This window comes from Filicampus tigris, chromosome 3 (assembly GCF_054856515.1).
Source record: "Filicampus tigris isolate MCC_2025a chromosome 3, RoL_Ftig_1.0, whole genome shotgun sequence".
NCBI lineage: Eukaryota > Metazoa > Chordata > Actinopteri > Syngnathiformes > Syngnathidae > Filicampus > Filicampus tigris.
In genome coordinates, this window is record NC_141219.1 from 22,768,061 (window position 1) to 22,785,667 (window position 17,607).

The 17,607-nt window shown below is 40.6% G+C and overlaps 1 protein-coding gene across 1 annotated transcript; it reads right to left on the reverse strand.

The window, feature by feature from the left end:
- Positions 1 to 295: 295 nt before the first annotated feature.
- On the reverse strand, positions 296 to 17,218 carry lingo1b (leucine rich repeat and Ig domain containing 1b). Its single transcript, XM_086026791.1, has 2 exons — positions 16,913 to 17,218; positions 296 to 5,814 (listed from the first exon to the last, which is right to left on the reverse strand). Exons 1-2 carry the CDS (start codon positions 16,922 to 16,924, stop codon positions 3,955 to 3,957), a joined length of 1,872 nt encoding a protein of 623 aa, XP_085882917.1. The 5' UTR covers positions 16,925 to 17,218; the 3' UTR covers positions 296 to 3,954.
- Between the last annotated feature and the right edge of the window lie 389 nt (positions 17,219 to 17,607).

Here is a 17,607-nt window from a genome sequence, read left to right on the forward strand (position 1 = left end):
CATTCGGATTAATATTGCGTTTGTGGAATATGAGTTAAACAGCAAATTCCACCCGTTTTTAGCCATCTCAGCATGTTTCTGTCAACTGAAAATGACATCACAACTACCCAAGGCTCAGGTAACGGCCAATCGCGGCTCAGCTTCAGATAACAGGTCAGCCGTGATTGGTTGTTACCTGAGCCTTGGGTAGTTGTGATGCCATTTTCAGTTGACAGAAATGAAAAAATGGCCGCCCCCAGAGATGGCTAAAAACGAGTGGATTAACCCTTATTCCGCAAATGCAATATTTATCAGAATGCCTTGTTTCAACTTGGGCTTGCATAGAACATATTCTTGAATAACATATGTTTGGGTTGACTTCCCCTTTAAAGGTCAGGGTGCAAACATTTTTCAGAGTCTGTTAAAAATCATATTCTCATTGGTAATAGGTTTTATAATACGTACAAGTCACTTCCTGCAAGTTGTCAACCACAGATCGATTAGAAAATAGATTTTACTTGCCCATTCCGAGTGTTTCCGAACCTCATGGAATCTCGAGGAATCGTGGCTCTAGCCACCGGAAGTGACGTGGTATAGCTAAACCGCTCGCTACACGTAGACTGTACAATTTCCATGCGCTACAAACACAGCACATTCAATGGCGAGCGATGTTTTGGAATGAGAGGATTTTGACACACATGAGCCGACAAAAGACGGCGTCATTAAACCGTTCATGATTAGTAGTCACTGAATCCTCCGGCTACTGTGGCGTCACATCTCCGGAAAAAGCCGAAGATGAGGGGGCGCGAGATTCAAACAGCAAACGACACATTCTGAATTGTATTTAGTGATTAAACTGCTTTCTACCAACGACCTATTCACATTTTAATGACAGTTATGCATTGTAAAGGGGGTTCTAGAGGGCTAGAAAAGTTTTCACTGTTTGCACCCTGACATTTAAGTAATTTCTGATAAATTAAGATCACTTGGGATACTAATTATCAAACTTCCGGGGTTGCTATCAGTGATTTGAATATACAGTAGAAACAGCACATCATCGCTGTCATGTGAATAACACTTATCTCCATTTTTTTTCATTTTCTTATTTTTACATGAATCATGTTTCCACATTAAAGACATCGCATTAAAGTGGAAAAATAAAAAAGTTTCCAAAATTGGAGATAAGTGTTTTTCACAGGACAGTGACAATATGCAAAACTTTTCTCAGAAATTATAACAAGATTGTTCTTATTGAACATGAGTCATTTAGTCTATCCTCAGTGTCGGATCGAAACCTATGTCTATATTTGGTAAATTATGTATTTTATTTCCCCCACAAATCCATACCATCGGTCATTCTGTTGTTTTTTACAAATAATGACCATTCTAAAGTGTTGAAAATATCTTGATGTCTAGCGATGCAACATTAATGGCTCAACATTGCATTTTTGTGTTTGTTTGTTTGTTTAACCTTTATTTAACTGGGTAGGTCTGTTGAGAACCATCGCTCATTTACAATGAACATTTCTGGGGTTTCCTTAAAAGTCATGGTTTTGGAGATGTAAGGATTCCGTCCGGTGTGTATCTGTACTGCGTACAGTAAAACACTTTGCAACACAGTGTACTGCAAAGAAATTACACATTTTATACATTTGTCTTCATATGCGTGGTCTCCCAATGCATTTGCATTTAGAAAAAATAGCAAGTGTAAGGATTAAAGCTTTACTCACTTTTTGAAAAACACATAGCTAGTATTCCCAATATAACTATATCAAAAAATTATAATTATTTTCAAATTGGTTACACACTGTACTACTCTTTTGCTGCTTTTTGAACAACTTTTACATACTCCAAAAAATATATACCTGCTTTCTCTTTTGAAAAGGGTACCGGTACATCAAATGTATTTCTTGAAGACATAATCTGAAATGGAGGTTATATAATTTTCTTAAATCCCATCCATGAAAAGCATTGCAAAGAAAGAACAAAATACTTGGAAACAAAAAACATTTAGCTGAACATGTCAAAATATCTGATATATTTTCTTCGTCGGCAGAAAAGATCACATACTGGCCTCTTGCTCTTCTTAGTGTGTTAACATGCACACTATTTATTAGAATGTAATGTAACCAAATTAAGGAAAATGACAATTGTATTTGTCTCCCTTTACCATTAAAGCAGAATAAATGTAACTTATTTCAGTACTGAGAAAACACAGTGTTTGAAAGTCACAGTCAAATATTCAGCTTGACTCTAGATACATTTTGAGTTATCTGTTCAATAGTAAACACAATTTACAAATAAACAAATATGCATGGTTGTTAGACGGACACAGCTTCATGATATGTCCCTGTTAACAAAATCATGAAATGAAGGAGTGTATTTCTTCAAAAATACAAACGACATCCTCTGACAGCATTCCAGTTTTAAAATATTACACCATGGCCCTAATTTAATATTAAGAATTCATGAATGGAATATTCTTTTTTCATGAAATAATGTCTGTATTATTACAGTAATTGATAGGTGGTGTGATGGGACAGGAGGCACATTTAAGCGTACATCGATGGGGTTTCATAGGAATATTGTGCTTTATACATCTGAATGAGAGCTTATCTTTGCTTAGTTTGAGCTGATAAAAAGAGTAGGCTATTCCCGTATCATCAATAACATTTTGCCTGGATGTAATCAGACTGTATTCTACGGAAGCATGGACCTTCCAATTTGGACTAAACATTTTTGACTGGGTAAATCTAAAAAAAAAAAAAATGCATTTTATTTATGGTTTTGTTTTTATGTCTTGCAATATATGATTTTGGTTGGGCATTTTATTCCCATAATGCCACAGGGTATTGTCTTGTGCATGCACATACCCTGTGGCAAAATGGGAAAAAATTCCTTCATGCATTGCAGACGTAATAAATCATAAAAATTACGAATGAGTAATGTTTACTTAATTTTTGTATTGGTATAATGTAGGGCGGCACGGTGGAAGACTGTTTTCACATTAGCCTCACAGTGCACCGGTCGTGAGTTCGATTACAGGCTCCTGCCTTCCTGTGTAGAGTTGGAGTGTTCTCCCACGTGCCTTCGTGTGTTTTCTCTGGGTACTCCGGTTTCCTCCCACATTCTAAAAACATGCATGGTGGGTTATTTGAACACTAAATTGTCCATAGGTGTGATTGTTTGTGCCCTGCGATTGGCTTGCTACCAGTTCAAGGTGTGCCCCACCTACTGCCCAGAGACAGCTGAGATCCAGTACGCCCGCGTAACCCTAGTGAGGATAAGCGGTTCAGATAATGGATGGATGGATTTTATAATGTTGGTATAATTTTTTTTGGAACTGCGGAGGGCAATAATCTGTGGCATTATGGGAAAAAAATGGCGTTTAAAATTATGAATAAAATGCAAATTATGAATGAACAAAGTTACTTATGACAATATTGGTAGACCAAATGCTAAAAGAGTAGCATTTTATTTTTTCACTTGGCCGTGCACAATTCAATACCCCGTGGCAATATGGGAAAAAATGCTACGTTTTTAGCATTTAGCATACAAGTACGTAGCCTACATACGTACTTACAAATACATTCGAATTTACTGTATTTGCCAGTCAAAAATATTTACTCCACACTGGCAGTTCCGCGCTTCCGTATTATTCAAAATTTTGTTAATTTGTGTGGAGACTCACTTGTGCTTATTATTGTCAAGTACCATAATGTGGTTACATGCAGGTATCCGGTATGTGTGCATGTTAACATACAAGAGTATTGCCAGTACAGTGTTTACAGTTATGCAATGATTACGTTCAAAGGCTTTTTGTAAAAAGAGAAAAGAAAAAAGAAAGAAAAGAAAAAGTACACAGGATCATGATGTTTGTGCAACTGTGTAATTACTATCACTCAAAGTACACATTTGAAGCAAAGATAGAGTGTACCCTAACTGGAGTTCATAAGTCTATCGTACTTTTATGGTTCACATGATTTTCATGTTGAATTGTATGGGTGTCTCAGGTGGACTGGCCTCTTCTGTTTCTTCTTTGCGTGGCACGTACTCAACCTCTATGCTTGGTTTTGTGTTGTCTTTCCCTCTGCTCCAGAGGAACAGGATTACAAGACAGAAGAGTACAACGCCAAGGAACGAGATGAACCCCATTGTGGTTGCAATAATGAGGGTCTTTACATCAAATGGAAACGGAATTGTGGTCCGGGTCACATTTGCACCTTCATCGCTGGGTTGGTTGAAAATGAAGGCAAATGTCTTGTTTGGTTGATGAGGCCAATTAGGAGAGTAGCTATGTACAAAAAGATGAGCAACTTTTGTGTCATTGCCTGCTGCATTGCTTGCAATACACAAGTAGGTCCCATTGTCTTGGATTTGGGCATATCGAACCTCGAGTCTGCCGTCATCAGACACAGAAAGTCTTGATCCCACAGTTTTGGTGGTGATGTATTCTTTCTTAGGAGACAGCCACATGATGACAGGGACAGGCTCACCCTCAGCTTGGCAAGTAAAACTGACTGTAGTTCCTTCATCCACATGGCTCTCTTGAACCTTGTCATCCACAATCTTAGATTTGTGACAGATGAAATAATCAGAAGGCAGGATATCTGGGAAGTCCTTAAACTCCTTTCCCTGCACCACAGCAGGTGACGCACAGATGGGCTGCTGTCTATTAAAGTTTAACCTCCAGCGCCGGCGGAAAACCCAGAGGAGGCGACAGTCGCAGGCCAAAGGGTTGTCATGCAAAGCCAGTGTTTCCAAATTACCCACTGAGTGGAAGGCAGACTCCTCCAGGGTGCTCAATCTATTACTAGAAACATTGAGAATGTGCAGATGATTTAGTCCTCGGAAAGAGTAAGGCTCAATGGCAATTAATCTGCCACCAGCTAAATGAAAAGCCTGGAGCTTTTGTAGATTGTGAAGTTGGTTCCCTTCGACAGCAACAATGGGATTAAAAGACAGGTTTAGAAAGCGTAAATACCTTAGGTGACTGATAGCTTCGTAAGGGATGGCAGTAAGATTACAATTTGTGATTGCTAAAGATGTCAAGTTGATTCCAAACAAGCATTTGGGGGTCATGGTATCCAGGGAAGGCATTTGTGATATTTCTAGTACTCGTAGCCTATACAGCCGCTTAAATGAGTAATCCCTAATGGCAGTGACGTTCAGATACCGTAATCGAAGTGACAGCAGGTTGTGCAGATGGCTCAGGGCATCAGTGGGCACCGAGGACAGCTTGTAACCCTCAATGTTGAGGGTTTCAAGATTGCTGAGGCCATGAAACGATCGTGGTGAGATGAAAACGAGGTCATTGTCACCGACTTCCAGTACCCTCAAGTTGTAGAGCTCCTGGAACATGTAGTCCAGCAGAATGACAATTTTGTTCTCACTAATATCCAGCTGGGTAAGGTTGTTCAGGCCTGTGAACACCCCAAGCTGAATGAGCTTCAACTGGTTGTTGCGCAACCCCAGATTCCGTAGATTCATGAGGTTGCTAAAAGCCCCCGACTCGATTGACGAAATGATGTTTTCATTCAGCTGGAGCTCCTCCAGCTGTGGGTAGTTGATAAATTCCTCTGGCCCAAGAAGTTTTAGACGATTCTTGCTCAGATCAAGGAGCTTTGTTTCAGTGGGGATACCTTCGGGGAAAGTAGCCAATCGTCTTCGATGGCACACGACCGATCGTTCTTGGGCATTGCAGTCACATCGGGAAGGGCAGCCGGTGGTTGAGCCAGAGAGGACGGTTCCCAGCATCAGGACTAGGATGGGCTGCCAGCACGCCACTAAGTAGCTGTGCCCCCCTGCCTCAGCAGAGACCATCCTACTGCGAACCTACGGAGAAACAGAAAAAAAGAGTTGAGGGGTGGACGAGGATAGAAATAAACTCGCACTCGCACATTATTGCGATACGCATGAAGCGTCAATGGCCAACGTGGCGTGCAATTCACATGAGTTCTTGTAGCTCCGAGCTGCCTCGCGTCTTCAAATCACAAGCCGCGAATGCGCACACTTTGGCTGGATCACTCCAGCTCACCTGTTTTCTGAAGCTGAGCCGTGATTTGTCATTACCTGAGCCCTGAGCAACTGTGATGTAATTTTCAGTCGGCAAAAGTGATAAAATGGCCGCCCCCTGAGATGGCTAAAAACGGGTGGTTTTTGCTAACTCATATTCCACAAACGCAATATTAATCAGAATGCCGTGTTTCAACTAGTGGGCCTGCATAGAACATATTCTTGAAAAAAATATGTTTGGGTTGACTTTATGGAAAAGCACTATGTGAAGCAAATGTATCTGGGAATTGAAATTGACCGATATTTTAATACCAACAATGAAAATGTGAATCATAGACATGGGCCATAATTTGCTCAGCTTTCATGCATAATCATTCTGTGAGCATTCCAAAAAAATTCCAAAGTAATGAACTGTACATATGTGGTGATTTTAAAAGCTTTTTTAAAAATCTACCATCCCACATTTAGATATCAAAGTTGATAATAGTAAGGACAAGAAAGATTGCACCATTAAACATAGATAAATTATACCTCATCACAGGACAGGAAGCAGCTTTAATTTGTCTAACATTTTATAAAAGAATAAAAGCTGCCTCTTGATTTTAAATATCCATTATCTAAACCGCTTATCCTCAGAAGGGTCGTGGGCATGCTGGAGCCTCTCCCAGCTGACTCAAGGACAACCTGAACTGGTTGCCAGCCAATCGCAGAGCACACAGAGACAAACAAACATTCACACCTAGGGGCAATTTTGAGTGTCCAATTAACCTACCATCATGCATGTTTTTGGGATGTGGGAGGAAACCGGAGTACCCGAAGAAATCCCATGCAGGCACTGGGAGAACATGCAAACCCCACACAGGAAGGCCGGGTCCGTATTCAAGCCCACAACCTCTGCACTGCGAGGCGGATGTGCTAACCAGTCCTCCACCATGCCGCCCGATTTTAAATATGCACAACACAAACATTCTGTGTGTATGGTGCACTGTTAAATCAGTCACAAAATAAAGACTAGCAAGCTAATAACAAATGCCACTTTAACATCTTCTTTGATGGTCATTTTACTCAAAGGAGCATCAAAATTCCATTAGTCCGCAATACACAGTGAGCCTTTTTTGTTAATGAATAAGGCGTTAGATGAAAAATAATATTGCTGAGCCATTGTGCGCATAAACGCAGTGACATGTTTATCTTGTCGACACATTATGATTTCATTGTGTCAAGACAGAAATATGAATGAGCATGACAAGACCCTTGCTTTTGCTAATCCAAAGCAAATGAATGCAAATGCTGTTGTGATTTTCTACCAGAGCACATGCATGATTTATGATGTAGAGTCTTGGAAGGAATGAGGAGCTATCTGGCCCTACAGCACATATCTCACAATAACACCACTTTGTTTTGACCTTGAGTCACAACGTAGAAAAGGAAATTCATCAGATAACCCCTTTAAATATGACCAACATCTCATAAGTGGTTGTCAACCATTTTAAGATGAATTTTTAAAGTATTGCTATTTTGTTCTACTAATTGACAGAAAATCAATGTTAGCTCTCAATATATCCCTCCATACACCAGTATGTATTTTCTCTTTCTTAGAATGGGTGTATAGGGGAAGAACATCAGTAGATTTTTTCCCACGCCATGACTGTTTTCATTAGTCTCTGAAGTGTCATTAATTCATCCCAGCTTTCCAAAATACAAAAATCCCCATTTTTTTTTCTTTTTTTTAATGAAAACAGCACTCTATAAACTCATGTTTTATAAAAGCATACCGTAATGATGTAAAGAATTAAACTGATTTTGCCACATTTTTTGCTTCAATTCAAGGCTGCTCCTTCTAGAGTGTGTGCCTTGGCCTCTTGAGTGCAGTGTAATGCAGCCATACACATGCACAGTACATGGAGACATCACCAAGCGAAGTTAGCCACAGTCATATCCGCAGATCTTCACATGCAGAGAATGAAGAATATATGCCTATGTCTACAGTGTTGCTCCACCGTTTGTGTTCATGTATCCATTGCATCAAAGGGTATAACACTATGATACTAATGCTGTTTGTTAGCCCATCTGGTAGTTGCACCAAATAGTTTCCTAAGATAACATAATGCTGGTTGGTTAAATGCACAATGGGTAGTTATATTTTGTTTAATGTTTCGTTTGACAATAAATTGCAACTGGTAGTAGCAATAAAAAGGCGTAAAGCACCCTTTTTGAAGAATTGCCAAACTGATGCTTGTTGTGACATGAGTTGAGATGATACATTGCTTGTATCTTAAATTTATGCATGCAAGTCAAAACAACAAATCAACTGAACAACAGCAAGTATCTCGAAAATCCAAATCTCAAGGCACTGGTGTATAGTGGTTTTCAAAAGTGTGTAGACACCTTGTTCAAATGACAGGTTAAAAAGACCAGAATCAATCATTCCAAAGCTTTATCCAATGTGAATATAACCTACAACCTGTAGCTACAACTCAAATTAAAACATGAAACATATTTTTGGGAGACAAAGTAAAAATAAACAACTGAGATAATGTGGTTTCACAAATGTGCATGTCCTTTTATGAGTGGGGCTGTGGCTGTGTCCAATCAAATTCTGACATCCTGACATTTGTGTTGTCGCATCTTAAAGCACAATACATGGTCCGCAGAGCACTTTCACAGCATCAGAGACATTTCATTGTTCAAAGGTATCAGTCATGAGAAAAATACAAACCAATGTCCATGGTATTAAATATATCATGTAACACAGTGAAAACAGGTTAAGTGCAGAAAATATGGCACAGCAGTGACATACCAAGAACTGGATGCCCGTCGGAAATTGATAAAAAGATTAGAAGAAGACAGAATGGAAGAAACTATTTTTTCTGGCTTCATGTTTTAAAATATTTGATAAATCATAAATCTTTGCATGCATATGTAGACTTTTTTCCCTAGTGTACATACAGTATTGTCTACCATCCCACTTTTAGAATAGCAAGGCATTGAAAGATTATGCTTCATTCATTCAGAGCTTATAAGGGTGAGACGTTACAATAGAATTGCAACTTCCTTTTCACTGTTGATTTCATATACGCACAAGACAAAAGTCCAATGTGCCAGTGGAAATGTAAAAATCTGTCGTAAAATAAAGTACAGGCAAAAAAAGTTTACTAGCAGTGGCTTTTTATCATAACCTTTAAATTTACTGACAAAACTTTAGTAATGCCAAATAACACAGAAAAACAATGTCTTCAATTCAATCGCTATAAACGAATATGAAATGTATCCAAAGAATTGTGATTTGATGACTAGGAGAGACCTAATGCACACTTGTTCAGCGGTGAATGTTCTCAACATTAAAGAAACACAGCTCTCCAGTGACTTTATGAGGCATACATTAATAGCAACCAAATATTGTTTCCGTATTCCACACAGAAATATAAAACAATGCAATAATGAGTAGTTTATTTAGAAAATATATACTAATGAATAACCATCATTCATTAGGTGTTATATAGCACGTAAATGCCCTTTAGAATGCAGCTGGGAAATCACAAATCAGACCTTCAGAACTGTATACCTGAGCTGTTATATTGATGCAGAACATAAAGCACTGCTGTGTGCATAGGTGTTCTTGCTGGAAAGGATCACACCTTCCACAACAATAACGAAGTATATTGTATTGACATCGCGAGAATAAAGTCCTTCAATCACCTTCCATGTTTTCATTCGTTCTAAACTGTTAGCTGTTGACTCTTCTTCATATCATTGTGAACAACTCTTATGCACGTGAAACAATTTTAAAATATGCTGGCGCTTCTAAATTCGAGTTACCTGAAAGAGTATAACTCTGAATTCCCTCAACTCTGAAAATCTCACAATAATTCACCTCAGACAGCATCTAAGGATTATAAATGATCAGAAGAAGCATATTTTGTAAACAAGAAATTACACAGGAAGCAGACTCAAACAGTTTTCACCATAAGGTATGTGTTAGGATGTGTTAGAAGATGATTGTACATTTAACAAGGGTTTATGATGGGAGCATTTTGACCCTAGGAAGCATTCTTTGTATTTCCATTATTTTCAAGTGGGGAAACCAAATAGAAATTGACCTGCATTTTGAGATAATGCAATAAAATAGCTAGATAGGTAGGAACTGGATACCTATTATCTATTTATATTTGTTATTCATTTGTTTATTTGCTTATTCTCAACACAGATCCTCATTTTATGCATTTTTAACTGCACAGGTCTGCAAGCCCAGTCTCGCACCAGCAGAACACATAGATTGATCATAATGATTATTCACCGCACGCATGGTAAAAAAGCTTGGTGCAGAATCAAAGAAATACTGTGGTTTTTAATCACTGCAACTCAACTCATACTGTAAGGGATTGTTGTCCAGTAAAAGTGTGACCTGTCCTAGATCCTCCATATTGTGAATATCCACAAACTGAATTCAATTGTAACATCTATTCCATCAAAATACATTTTTGTTGCTGCATCCATCCCTTCCTTTTTGTATAGAACTTGTCCTTATTCGGGTCACCCTGCAGGGCTGCCTTGACCAATGGGCTAACCTGGTCTTAAGACCAAGGTCCTATGGAAGTCAAGTAGTTTGTGGAAGTTGGTAGTCAAAAACGCCAACGGAAGCCCATTTAAAACAATAGGCGGATTGGCCTATAGGCGATTACTATTTGGTCCGGCCTGACAAAATGGCAGATAGACGGACGGCGCAAGGCGATAAACGGACCGAAATTCTTTAGTAAAATGCCCAGCTCTGGAGACGGCCTATCAGAAGTCGTATAGTCGAGTAGATTCATATTATTCTGCCGCTTGTTGAAGTCATTCACTTGCAGCTGAAGTAAACAAAGTCCACTCTATCGGAAGGCATTAAATTCCACATTATTCTGTCATTTCTTTATTTGTCAGTCAACCATGTCATTGTGGCATCCTCGGACCAATCACACACCCGTACCATATACTATGACAATTTTCAATGCCCGGAATGGCCGTGGGTGAGGAGGGGATGCCAACGCTGGGCGTCTCGGCCTCGCTGTAGAACGGACACACGAGATAGGTCGCTCACTCGCACAACCTCAGCGCTGGTGAGCAAGAGCGACCTGCAGGCCGGAGGAGCCGTCATCCCAAACACCAGCGCGACGACTTAATTGGTTCTTCTTTTGGTGTCCTGTAGATTGCTCGCCCCCAGATTAGTGACAAGTTTTCTACCTTGCCAAAATGGCCTTGACTCTATTTAGTGCAGGGAATTATGGGATACGTGATAATGTTTTCATGCCCAGCAAAAGTCAAGCACAAAGCACAGTCTGTTTTCTTTCTGTCGGTGTTTTGGGGGATGGGCACAGTTAGAGTAGTGGGGCAGGATGCTCCATTGTGGAAGCGACCACAGACGACTTGGTTTGTCATCCAAAGGAAGTGGCTCCCCTCATTCCCTTTAAATTCAGCGCAGGAGAGGAAGGACTTGCTGGAGCCCATCCATGAGATTGACGCAAATACTCACAAGGAACTGCAATAAGTGCTCCACTTGCGAATGATGAAAAGTCGTCCACTTTGCAGTGGGCACTTGGAGACCACCATCTAGTGCATCCAAGTGCAACACATAGCTATGCTGCAGCCTCGGAAGGGTGTTTTATTATATTTAAGATGATGGTAATAAGTTGTCCAATTAATTGATTTTTTCATTGATTCTGAGGGATCAATACACACCGTTGTCATATTTTTTAATGTAATACGATGACATCCACCACACACGTCCGCGGAGCTCAGCATCTGTCTGTCTGCCCCTCGATCAAATCCACCAATATCGCGTTGCACCACCTGCGCCACAACTTAGACCTGCTTTTAGCTGGTCTACATTCTGTCACCAACTTGTCAGGTGCATTGGGGGCATGTAATTGAAAAGGCCCTCACTCCACCGGAAGTCCCAGTGAGGTGCAACTCGGTTGGTCTGCCAAATTCCCAAACACAGTAATATAGACTTCACGAAAAAAACGCATGAAAAAAAAGATACTCCAGTTTTTACGCCCAGCGCATGTACACCTGGCTACGAAAATAGGGCTCCGTGTCTGAAAAGCTAATGCAAAAGGCACTATTCTGTGTAACCATGAGGAGGTGTGGGCACAAGGAGAAATGACAGAGAGACGTGTGATTTTTGATATTTGGGGTATTTTCGATATTTGGGGTATTTCAATGAGAGCATGTCCTAAACAAGTGATCAAGACAACTGCAAATTGTAAATGTAAATGTATTTGTGAAAACAAATGCATATACAATACACAATTCTTTTAAAATTGTGGGAAAGTCAACATTTCTTTTAACCAAATACATTACAATTCTGTCTACAAATTTTCTTCACAGTGGAAACGCAGAAAATTAAGGAGCAGGTTTCTCCATGCTGGAAGCCTTTGTTCTGCCCATGGTTTTATATGGTGTGGTCAGTGAGAGCTAGAGGGACTCACCCTGATGGGAAAAAAAGATTGAAACCTGCAGACAGAGTTGTAAACACTTGACAGTTACAATCAACAGCGCTATTAGCACTTTTACAATTGGACAGACATCAGACAACCTGAATGACATCTGTAGAAACCACGAGGACATAGTGGTTGCCCTTTGGTTTATTTGCCTCAAAATGCATGATTGCAAGAAACTGTAGAAAACAGTACATTTTGGGAAAGCAACACAGTACATCAGATTTGGCGTCAACAGTGAATAATGGAATCAAGAATCCACTGGGCAACTTTAATTAGTTGTTGGCCCCATCAAGATTTGGGAATACCTCACAGTAATTATTAATCATTCAAGATTTTTTCCACTGATGAAAACTAGGGCAGTAGTGCCAGACTTACAGAATTACAACTGCCACATAGGGATGTAGACAGAAAATAACAGGAAATCAGGCTATATTATATGGTCAGTTAAGATGTGCAATATTGTGATTATACAGTAAAAACAGCCCTAATTTTTAATATAACACATAGCCACACTCTTCTTTTACTGACCTTTTGCATTCATATTTGGTGAAAAGAAGGTTGGCACAGAACAGCAGCAATTTCATTCTCTGAATACATCCTTTAACGCACATTTGAGTATCCAGTGGCATACCTCCCTTCATGGTCACCTCACCATATCAACAATGCACACCCCCTGTTTTATGTAGATAACGCACGCGCACTCGGCGTAAAAACTGGCATATCTTAATTTTCATGCCATTGTAAGTCTAGTTTCCAGTGTTTGGGATTTAGCAGATGTGCTGTGCCATGCTGGACCGAGGACGTTTTTTTTTTTACATGCTCACAGCGCACCTCACAATTTGGTGGCAGAAATTACACTACACTTTAGACCAGCTAAAGGCAGGTCTAAGTTGTGGTGTAACGCAATTTTGGTGAATTTGATCAAGGTGTAATGCTACGTTCACAGCAAACGTGGATGAAGCATTCAGAGTCGCTTGATTCGCTTGCGTTTGACCGTGGGAAATTTGAATCTTGAATGCTGCAGCCGATCGTTCCATCACAGCGGAGAGGGGAGGTGTAGTAGACTGACAGCATTTTTCAACGTCGCAATCAAATGGCCGACAAACTATGCTAATGCTAACAATATTGCTGTCTTTGTAAAGTTCAAGAACTGTAAAAAAAAAAAAAAGCCGCCGAGTCAACAGGACGCTGTTTGGCTGTGTGTGAGACGTAGTATGCCTTATGCTGATTGGCTGCCGCGAGGTGGAATACCCAACGAATGGGGCGGATGGACGGCTTTTCGGCGCTTCGCTCCGCGTCCCGCCGCTCCAAACGCATCATTTGCACCGCCCCGCACGCAACCGTGCCCGTCGACGCAAACTACATTGACTCCATTTCAAACGCATCATCCGTGTTTGGTGTGAACGTAGCATAAGAAGACAGATTCTGTGCTCTGCTAATACAGTATGTGTGGTGGATGTCATCGTATTATAAATATGACAACAGCGTGTAGAGCTGGGCAGCGACCCTCCGTCCCCGGTTTCCGTCTTGCATATTCAATCGACCCACGTGGTCCCAGTCGGTCGGAGTCAGCCAACAGGCGTCGAAAACGGACTTTACCGCGTTACATGCAGGTGCCACACTCCTGACACGCGGTCGAGTAAGGAAACAATAAAAAACAAAAGGGTGTGATGAGAGACGCAATGACATGTGTCCCATATTCTTTAGAATATGGGACGGAGGGCTGATGCCCAGCTCTGACAGCATGCATAGAACCCTCTAAATCATTGTGGCAATCAATTAATTAAACTCATTATTATCATTATGAACTTTATTATATTTAGCAAAACACTCGTGGGCCGCGGCACAGCTTTGTAGCCGAGTCACACACGGCACAGAGCGATCAGGGCGGAAGCTCCAAATGCCCACTTCACAGTGGTGATCTGTGATCACCTTGGCTAACTTAGCATTATCAGCAAGTGTAGTTCTGCTTGCAGTTCCTTACAAATATACTTTTTGCACTTCGATCTTATGCCCCAGCGAGTCTACTTCTGCTCCCTCAATGTCAAAGACATTCTCCTGCATTAAATTTAAAGAGAATTACTTAAAGGCACTTTCACTTCCTTTAAGTAAGTCAGCTGTGTTCACTCCCACAATGGCGCAAATACCCATCTATGAAAATATTAAAAGAAAGAAAATGCCACCCATGTGCACTGTTAGCCTGCACTTTGCAATAGACTCGCGCTTGGCACCAAAATAGGGCCTAGTGTGCCTGGCAGTCACTGCTTGTCACGCTTGTCTCATGTTAACACAATATTAGGATGCAATCCAGGATGTTCTCCTTTTTTTAGCTAGGGTTGATATAAGGAGGGTAAGTGGGATCCTCAAAACGTATTAGGGCATACATTAATGGGTGATTGCATTCAATATTGCATTTGTTCCAGGGGGCCTTCAGTCTGCAGGATTTCTCGACACTGGCTCCATCCAGCAATCAGGAAATGAAAATAAATATGTGTGCAACTTAAGGGTGATTCTACTCCTCCAGTACATTCATTGAAAAATAATTGAAAATGCATAAATCAGATGGGAATGTATTCTCCATTTGTAGTTTTCACTAAGGACCCGGGAGAATTTGTGAAGAACATTGCAGTATGCTGTCGCTAATTATGCACATTTGATCCTTGTAAAACAAACAAAACTATTGTTCAGAATCCTTTGTACTGCTACATTAGACTTTAACAAGCGTTGTGAAAAACACACACACACAATAGTGTTCAATGGTTCTTTTTCATTTATTCTGGAATTCCCACCCCATCCTGTATTTCTTTATTGTATTCTCTACAGAGAGTCAGAATTGAATCAGAGACTCTGAACAAATTCCGCATTGAAAATATTTGTTTGTGTTAATAATTACGCTTATAAATTATGTCTGCGGGTGGCGCGGTGGGCAACTGGCTAGCACATCCGCCTCAGAGTGCAGGACCAGGGCTCGAGCCTTCTTGTGTGGAGGTTGCATGTTCTACCTGTGCCTGTGTGCGTTTTCTCCAGGTTCTCCGGTTTCTTCCCACTTTCCAAAAACATGCACGCTAGGTTGAATGGAGACGCTAGTGAGTCTAAGCATTTTTCCTTGCTCAAGAGAAGAGATTTACATTAAGCAGTGTTAATATTCAGTTTTGTTAATTCATTCAAGTTTCAAAAGAGAATGCACTCACCATAAAGAAAACGTATCAAATCGTAAAAATAAATGTAATAATAGTACTTTAAATATTATTTACAATTAAATGCGATTCATCTGATTTTATATGCTGTCATATTTGATATTTATTTGATTTAACCATGTGTTATTACAGAGTTGTGTTGTCACTCAACACTCCCTCTCATGATATCCACTTTTATTTAGGGCCCAGTTTTGTATCTATTTTTACCAATAAGGCAATACTGTCTACTTTGTGGTCAATCGGGGAAGATTAGGAATACATTTGACATGGTAATACGACAAACTGATTCGAACAAGGATTGCCAGGCAAAACCTATGCTGTTCGTGATTGTCCACTGAAATCATAATGAGCAGCACACATGTAACTAGTGACCGGCATAAATAATTTACATAGGAATTATTCAAACCAATCATCCCAATTAACGACAGGGCAAGATAGCTGTGACAAGAGCAGAGCAGACGTTTGACTCCAATACTGTTAGGTCTGCATGAGTTGATTATGCAATGTTAAAAAAGGGAGAGTAGCTGTCTCCTTGCTGGAGTGTTGCAGCCACGGTTATGCTTATGCAAATATGATGTGCAGTAGGATTTAAAATTTAAGAGCTCATTCGTTTGGCCTGCATAAATCATCAAAGTCTACCCCCCTTCCCCTAAGCCAGAGCTCCCAACCTCTACTGCCACCCATTGATATGACCTGTGGCAAATCAGCCAACAGCAAAAGGTAGCACTGAATAAATTAAGTGTGATTCTGGCAGAGTTTACTGGCATTTGAAGGAACACGAATGTTAATGAGTAGTAAGCTTGGTAAGCATCAACAACCTCCCTGGTACAACAGAAAAACAGGCAGTGCTCAGCCTTACACCTTCATCTGTGATTATGAATTAAAAAAAATACAGGATACTGTAGGTATCCCTCTGTGTACATACAGTAGCTAAATTATAGTAATTCGTAGCCTACCATTATTTGGATACCGACTCTCGGACTACACAACTGTGTGTTGTGCATGTTGCATACAGTACAAAACAAATAAAATCCTTTTGGATGACAAAGCACAAATGAGACATGAAACCCTCCTCAGTAGACCGTCCTCCTCTCTCCCTCCCTCCATCTCTGCCGCTACCTACTAATTTTATTCCCGAGATCAATTTGCTCACTGGCTATCACATGGCACCACCACTGCACCATATTAAATCTGATCCAATACCTCAGAGCCCAAAGCCCACCACAGAGACAGAGTACTTACCAGGACTGTCATGCAGAGAATTCTAATTCAAGCAGCTCCATGTTGCCAAGGAAATTCGAAATGCCTCCAAAAGCATGGAGATGGGGATGCAGCAAACAAGACGGGCTCAGATCTAAAAGCTCAAGGTGAATGTTGTGTATGTAGCGATGATATTCCCTTGTCAGTTGGGGCATCCGCAAAATGCCTCCGTCCTCTACAGATGCGCTAAATCCAGCAGCACTGATAGGCTGATATGTAAACACACAGGCGGCTCTGCTGCCTCGCACACGCTCACATGCATGCTGCACCTAGCAGAGACCGAAAGGAGGAGGGAAGGGGTGGCGGATGAGAGAAGTGGAAGGAGGAGCTGCAGTGCCCTGGAAGAATGAGAGGACACATGAAAGCAGTTGAAAAGAAACAGGGAGAACTGTCCTCTCTTTGCCCTGGCAGCACCACCATCTGATTGGGTGCACTGGTGGTCTTTCTTTTTATGCCGGGATTTTTTGCTATAGTAAACTGTAATTCAGTTTGTTTGTGTGTTTAGAGAAAGTCACGTTGGTAGTGAGAGAGGCGCCAGTATACGGCAGCGGGATGAAGAAACGAAGGTGAGAGGAGACTAGGGAAGCAAAGAGGACATTTTGTCACTGGAGCATAAACGGTCAGTTAAAGCAGAACTAGGCAAGAATTCGACCTTAATAAAATTGTTTCACAACTCT